The 8,503-nt window shown below is 23.7% G+C and overlaps 1 protein-coding gene across 1 annotated transcript; it reads left to right on the forward strand.

Moving 5' to 3' along the window:
- Positions 1-5,325: 5,325 nt before the first annotated feature.
- On the forward strand, positions 5,326-8,042 carry LOC145836163 (transmembrane protein 272-like). Its single transcript, XM_082943976.1, has 4 exons — positions 5,326-5,469; positions 6,786-6,845; positions 7,180-7,389; positions 7,625-8,042. Exons 1-4 carry the CDS (start codon positions 5,346-5,348, stop codon positions 7,819-7,821), a joined length of 591 nt encoding a protein of 196 aa, XP_082800102.1. The 5' UTR covers positions 5,326-5,345; the 3' UTR covers positions 7,822-8,042.
- Positions 8,043-8,503: the final 461 nt, after the last annotated feature.

Consider the following 8,503-nt stretch of genomic DNA (forward strand, 5'->3'; position numbering starts at 1 on the left):
AGAGTAATAAAAATTATTTACTTTTTAAAGTTGTAAGTGCATATAAGTTTTAGATTAAAGCCAGGCAACATTTTTAGTCAGCAGGTCAGATATATGAAAATTTAATTGTTATAAGTCGGAACTAATAATTATATTCTATAGCGGACCGCTGGTTTTTTGTATATTTTTACTATAAAATATTTTTAATTTAAGTTTCTAAAAAGCATTTAAACTACAATATTGATCTTTTTTACTGGTTTTTATTTTGCAATTGAAATGTTTGTTTAATAAAAATATAAATTTTTTAAATGCAATATTTTTTCTTTTTCATTAGAAAATAAATTGTTAGTAATGACATATATGTGCGGTAATGATTACTTTTTCTTAGCATAATTTTTTTTTGAAAGTATACTAATGTTCTTTATTTACTGCAAATTTTTAATACCATTGCAATGCAATCTACTTTATTCAGTTTATAATTCCAATTTAGTTGATTGTTGGAGGTTTTTTGTTTTTGGGTACAATAAAATAAGTTTTTCGACTTCTTGATGAAAATAAAAACAACCTCTTTTAATGTCATTAAATCTTTTTGATTTTCATAACATTTTTGTTGCACAAATTTTGTATTTTGATTCTTAAAAAATTAGTTTTAAACATTTACTAAGCTATTAAAACTTTTATTTGATTTTTCTTAAAATAGATAGAATTTATATTAACTTTCTACTTTAGTTCGTCATTTCTCAACAAAGATATACAAGAAATTGTTTAAAGCTTTTAAATTCTCTATATTTTATACTACTTTATTAATATCAGTAGTGATATAATTTTTTCACATTTAGTTCTAGAAAAAAATTATATAAATTTTTACTCATGGATTTGAGGTGAGTAGCACCAAAACTTAGTCATGTATAAGTTTTAGTATCATGTTTTTAAGATTCAACCTTTTTTAACAGACATTATTAGTGAACAATTAAAGAAATATTTTTTTAACAAAAATAAACTTTATAAACAATCTTACAAACAATCTAAGTTAATATAAGGTAATATTATATTTTATATAAAGTTATACTTAAAGTTTACCCATAACTCGTCAGTCAGCTGCAACCGAATGCGACTGACCGACGAGTTTCAACAAGAAAGGGGTCTCAGTAAATCGAAGGCTTGTGGTCTGATGATTGAATTGGTGTTATTAAACTTTATGTTAATTTTGAGCTTGTCTCACGGCGTAAGAAAGTCCAGGCTTTGGCTCTGTAGATTTTCGTCGATGTTTTCTTTGTTTGTATTTATAACTAGTGTAAGTTATTGTAAAATGTGCAGCAAAAAAAAAAGATACAACTGGTGTGTTTCCCTTAATATAAACATTTCAAGGATATTAATTAAAAAGTATCTGTTCGTCAGATTGCATATGACATCATTTTCACAGGTGTAGGAAAAGCAAAATAGAATGAATAGTTTGTGAAATCAAACACATCAGAAATGGTGTGAGTATAATCTGTAAAACATGCTATATAGATATAACAGCAACTTAAATAGTAGAAAAAAAGCTAATTTTGAATAAAAGGCAGGATTTGTAAAACATCAGTCCATACAATAGAAGATTCTTTTTAAAGGAAAGCTTCAATTATTTCTGTTTTTATATACAACACAATTTTACAAACAATAAAAATATTTACATAAAATTTACTACTTATATTATGTGTTTTCTATCTTACCGTATAATGTTTCAAATAACTTAGAAGTTTTTCTTGAAAAATCGGAAAAACCATGTATTTTTTACCTATCTAGCGAGAAACAATTATAAATTAGAGGTTTCTTAATTCAGACTTAAATATTGATAGTGTTTCTCTAATGTTTTTTTTACTTTGTTTTATTCTACATACCTTAGACAATTTAAGTTTTATATTTCACGTTATTATAAATATTTTTTGATTAGTTAATATTGTCTTACTTTGCGTTTGTAGATTGAAAAAAAATACTTAAAAACTTAAGTATGCAGTTCAAAATTTTTAGTCACATGATGTAGATAAAACTAAATAGGCAAACAGATAAAAAACTATTTATCATTCTACTTGAAATTATCTATTTTTGTAATAATATTACATTGTTTATTATACGACAAAAAAAGCGCTTAAAATAATTGGTCGTAAGACTTGGTGCACAAAAAGTCTTTCGGTTATCGAGTGATAACAGTATTAAAGATAGTTAAAGCATTGGCTTAAACTTAAGAAGATTATATTTTAAATCACTTTAAAAATATTTGAGGTAAGATCTTATATGAAATATTTTTAGCCTTACACGCTAAATTATCTAAATACGTGTATGAAATATTATACTAAACGTCATTATGATATTACCAATCAATAATTTTTTCGTTATGATAATTGTTAGGTAATATTTTTACGCTAGGTTGTATTTACCAAATTATCAATAAAAAATATTATATATTTAAAACTATTACTTAAAAGTTTAAACCAGTAAAAATACAATTTGAAACATATTTTAATATATAAGAATAATGTGGTCTTTTTTTCGATAAAATTTTTGTTCAGGTTTAAAAACACAAAGCAGTTTTTATATTTTTAGAAAATAACTTCAAACCTAAAAGTTGTTTTAACTATTGCTTTTGATATTATATATTTTGATGTTTTAAAAACAATACACAGAGATCTCTATTTCAAGAGGGGAATCAATATAGTTTTTTTTAAATTTTAATCAGTCTAAATGAGTCAACTGATTAAAATTTTGAAAAAATTAATAAAATCTGTAAAAAATCCTTAAATTACTTAAACTGTTTAACTTCAAAACAACTATAAAAATGTAATTATAAGATAAAAGCATGCAGATGAATATACAACTAAACGTAAAAGTGTTACTTATTACTTTCCTATCTATATATACAAAGTGTTTTGATCCTCGTTTTATTATTTTACCTGAATAGCTGCTTAGCTGTGAAACTGTGGTAGTACAAATACACGTTTGTTCTAAAAGTATTATCACTTTAAATATCTAAACCCAATTTTCAAGATTAGTGAATTAAACTTATGCTTTTTCATATACGTTTTTTTTTTTAATGTGAGTTTATATACGATAATGATTAAAACTAAGTAGTTATAAAAATATATTAAACGCTTAAAATTTTCGGATGTCAACTTACGTTTTAGAAATTATAAAACTATAGCAAACGTGAGAACTTATTTATGAAAAAAAATATAAAAAATAACTTATACGCTAATTTAAATTGCTAAATAAGTATGTTGTTAAATTTCATCAATTTTTAGCTTAAATTTTGTGTTATATGTATTTTTAATTATTAAAAAGTTTTAACATGTGAAAGAAAATATCAACTACTGCTTTTTTCAATTTTTTTTTATGAATTAATCTCAAGTTAGAGTTTACAAATAAAAACTATAAATCTGAAATGCAACTTGGTAATTTAACTTAGAAAATTAACGGTTTATATTTAACGACAGGTCTATGAGTGTAATTTTTTTAATATATAAACAATAAACTTAATCTATAAAACATTAAACATTTTATAATAAAAAATTACAAAATTTTTAATAGTATAAGCAGGCTCAAGAATGATCCAAAATCTCCATTCAAGACAGGTCAGGAACTTCAACTTTAAAAATCTATCAGTTTTTCGAAAAAAATTGTTTAATAAATTTACAATATACGAAATTAAATAATTATAAGTAAAAAATAAATGCAATTTTCTTTTTAATTAATTGCACCAGTTTTAATTTTTTATGACTAACTACTCGTAAGGAAAATCTTATAAAAATACAAATCTCTCTACTTTTTTAAATAGTAAAAACAGGTACGAACCTTGCGCTGTTCCAAGATATCAAAATGCAAACTAGCATTGTTAAAAATATTTATTATTATTTAAAATAAATAGAAAATGTATCTAATATTTAGTTTAAAAATAAAATATTTTAAAGTCATAATTCTTTAATAAAAAGTTTAAACAACTTAGTTAAAACAGTTAGCTTTAACAAATATTACAACTGTTCCTTTGATGTACTTCTAAAATGCTATTCACTTCAGTCCTAAGGGCATTACAATTTTGCGACTTATTAATCGCGTGAAACTTCGTAAAAAATGTATGTAAAACGTAAATTACTGTTTTGTAAGGTGTGGCAATCGGAAATATTTTTGTATAAAAGCAAGTTTAGATATATTTAAATTAGTTTATACAAGTTACTTAGCTTAGGCGAATATCAACAACTGTTTTTTTTTACTTTGTTGCATACACATAGCCTATTTTTTAAAACTTGTAGAAACACCTAGCTTATTTTTTTTTATCTGAGCTTTTTTAAAGATCTATTTTCACTATCATTATATAAATTTATTGCCTAATTTTTTTTTAATAAACGGCTGGTTACATACAACAGTTGTTTAAAAACCTATCTAATTTTAGAATAATGTATTTATATCTGGTTGTTAGTATTTATTCGCAGGTAACTTTTTATCAGTAGTAAAACAACAAGCTGAAAAAAGTTAGAAGAACTATCATCAAATCGGTACTAGTACACTATTTATGGATAACAATGTAATTTCGTAATTTAAAAAATATATAATACTAACACTTTATTTTTAGCATAAATTGCATGAATTTTTTTAAAGCTGCCAAACTTAAACACTAAACTTCTAACAATAAAAACAAAAACTTTTTGAAATACTTTAGTTTAAAAATACAGAGAAATAATACTTAAAAAAGTAGATTATATTTTTTTTCTTGAAAATAAGAGAAACACAAATAAAATAAAAGCTGATGTAAACTAAATAGAGTAACTTTTTATTAAACAGCTTCAGCGTAAGCATATATATATATAGTATAATTTTGACTTAAATTATAACCTTAACAGCATCAACTAAAATTTATTTAGTATAAGAAACTTTATTTTATGGTAAAAATATACTTTTAAAATTTATGCCAAAAAGCTTATGGAAAAAGATAACTTAAATTAAGTAGAATAATTTTTTCCCTAGAATAAATTTTTAATTATTGTCGGCTTATTTGTAACCAAATTTTGAGGTTTCTCCGTGATCCATTAATTTAATCTTTCCTCAGGCAAAGTAGCTAGCTATGCAAATCTATAAGTTTTTACAAAACAAAACGTTACAACTAATTTTGGATCGTCAATTGTACTTAAAAATTCTTGCTTAAGCTAGTCATTCGAACTACTTTGAAAATACATAACAGAAGTTTAAATACTATACAAAATAATAAAATAATAAGTATATTTCAACATGAGAGATTAAGTGAACTGTTAATTTTATCAAAATTATTTTTTTTATTCTTTTCATGATTTATAAAACTTATTTTAATGATACAAGGGTCGTAAACAAATTTCATAGAAATGTCTGACGCAGAAAAAGCATCACCTCCATCTTACAGTTCTGTATTTGGTAAGTTGAAGGCAGAGCGAGAAAAGGGAACTAAAGATTTCTTGAAGAACAGTTCGTCCATTGTAACTGAATCATGTTAGTAAAATTTTGCTTAAAAACATTTTGAACACTTTATTTCGAATAATAAGTAGTACGACTGCTTGAAATATATATCTTCGAGTTTACATAAAACTGAAACGTTATTATAACTTGAATTATTTTAAATGTAAAAAAGTATTGAATAAAAAGGGTAGTATTTTTTATTAAAACTGAAAAGAAACTTAGAAATAAATATACTTTATTACATAGTTATTAAAATTATGTTTTTTCACTTTTAGAAAAAAAATAAAGAGATCTTAACTACTAGAAGAGTAATAGTTTGCAATATAAAGTCGTGAAAAATAAATATATATAATTATTAAAATAAAATATTGGAAAAAAATAAAGAAAAAAGAAATTCTTTTACAAAATCTTTAACGCACTGTCAAAAAAGTATTTCAAGTTTTTATTTTCACATGAATGCTTTAATGTTGTTTAAAAAACTTTCTTAACTAGTCATGTTTTACTTTTTTTATTTAATTTTTTTTAATCTTTTAATTTCATATATAAACTTATAGTTTTTACTAAAATGGTAATCTGACTAAATGTAAAAGTATTTAAAGTTTAAAACTTTTAAGTTATGTTAGGTACGTTAGTAAGAAATAAAAGCAGTATTAAAATCTACTTACTTTGTATATCGAAACAGGGAAACTTTATTTAAAAAAAAGAAAGTTAGAGACTTTAACTAAAATATTAGTAGCAAAAAACAATTATAATTAATAGTTAAAATAACATAAGATGTAACTTTAATAGGTGTTAAATCCTGGAGATCCTGATAAGCTAAGCTTATCGGAATATATACCACAGATGTTTTTGTGTCAAAACTTTATTCCGACTAACGGCGTTTTACTGCTCTCGAATAAATTTAAGAACAGATCTACGGAGTTTCAAAAAAGACTCCAAAAAGAGTATTCTATGAGCTTTTTTGAGACTCCGTAGATCTGTTCTTAAATCAAACAATAACGTTTGTTAATAAATTCATATTTTATTTATACAAAGATTTAAAAAAAATTACTTAAGAACTAACCATATGTCTCCAAAGATTCAAAGTTATTGTTGAATTTAGTAATAGTATTAAACATAATGAAAAGTAGCTTACAAAACGAAAAGCACAATTTTCACTTTAAAAATTTTAAACAAAAGAACATTTCACTTGCACGTTAACAAAATAAAAGTAAACTTAAAGTTTTATTTTACAAGTAAGAAGACTTTTCTAAAAGAAAATAAGCAGTTTATGCCATAGATAAAAGCTTATTTTAGAAGTCAAAACTTCATTAAATTTACGTTTTTAAAGTAAATTTTTATTTACCTAGGTGAATTCTCGGTATTCAATCTGTTTTTACTAGCTCTTCCAGTTGTCATGATGGTTTACGGTGAGTTCTTTTTACAAACTGTGACAGAATATTTCTTAACTATATATAAAATAAAGAGGTAAAAGTAATTAAAATAATATAAAATTTAAGCTCTTAATAAGACTTTTAAAGAATTTGTACTAAAAACTAAAGCTAACTTTTGTAATTATTTAAAACAGTTTTTTTTTATTGTAGTATATGCTGGATCAAATTCTATAAGTAGTAATTTTTTCTCTTTTAATTATGCATTTAAAACAAACAATTTTCTTCTAAATTTATATTTTCTAACTTTTAACAAATAAACTCATATCATATAAGAAGGTCTTTATAAGATAACAAGTATAATGTTTCGTAGGTTCCATGAATCTTGCTAATTGCCCGGTTCAACGTTATATTCCAATTTGGTTAATTGTAGCTGGTGTGTTCGGCATAATACAACAATTTCTTCAACTTTTAAGTTACTGGAAAAATCGTAATACAACAGAAGAAGAAAAAGAAGCGAAGAAGTCAAGTCAACATGGTGCCAGCATATTAAGTTGCTTTAACCTTGCTTGGTTTATTTGTGGTAAGTTCAAGTTTGAAACACATATTACTATTGTAACGTTAATATTTGTAAATTTAGTTTGAACTTTAGAATATAAACTGTTGCTGTATATTCTTATACTATATATTAAACTAAATTTGCTCAGTTGTAGCTTCTAAAACTTTTGCAGTACAACGATAAATACTTCAAGTAAAAATATATTTGTCTGTACTGCTTTTTTAATCAATATCTTTTTGAAAATGTTTGTAATTAACAGGCAACGTATGGGTTTTTGGTGCCTTCAACGACGTTACTTTTGCGGATTCTAATGCTGATACATTTTGCGAACAAACCACCTTTAACCTTGCATTCTGGTCGATTATTGTAGTTTACATACTAGTTGGACTTTTCTGTTTTTGTGGACTCTGTATTTGTACTTGCATTGCTTTGGCGTGTAAAAGTGTAAATGAATAATTTTTAAAAACTATATTCAGTTTTTTTAAAATATACAGTGTATTTGTTGATTTTAAAAATTAACAACAGCTTTATAATTTAGAAACTTAACAAAACGTACTTACTAAAATACTAGTTAAACTTTCAAAAAAAACTAACTTGTGCAGTATAATAGACTATCGTAAAACACCATCTAAATATATAAGTTATCAATTTATAAAATAAACTGTATTTACAAGTGTTCAAAAAAAAATATTAGTTTATTTTTTATTATGTGAATTTAGTTACATTAACAGATAACAAATAGTAATAACTCTTCTTTATAACAAAACTATAAAACGATAAGTAAATGTTTTATGTGCAAAAAAATTGAAAAGTAAAAAGAATAAAAAATCTGTAAATAAATAAGAAAACTCTATTGAAATTATTAATTATTTTGTTCTGTATTCTTCTTAGTGTCAGGGGAAGTCAAACCACGACAAGCTTAATTTTTTAGAACTTTAGAATATATTCGCCTGAAAAAAATATTCGGTTTGTTACTTGAAACTAAATTTAGCACTAATTTAACCTTTCATTTAGAACTTTAACATTTAAAAGTTAAATAGTGTTGTTTAAATTCATACATTAGTTTCAGTAATGTACTTGTATAGCTAACAAATTTAAAGCTTCGGGCTAATATTTTTTAAATGATCTAATTAGTTGT

Source organism: Thalia democratica, chromosome 5, assembly GCF_965202585.1.
Source record: "Thalia democratica chromosome 5, ktThaDemo2.hap1.1, whole genome shotgun sequence".
Lineage (NCBI taxonomy): Eukaryota > Metazoa > Chordata > Thaliacea > Salpida > Salpidae > Thalia > Thalia democratica.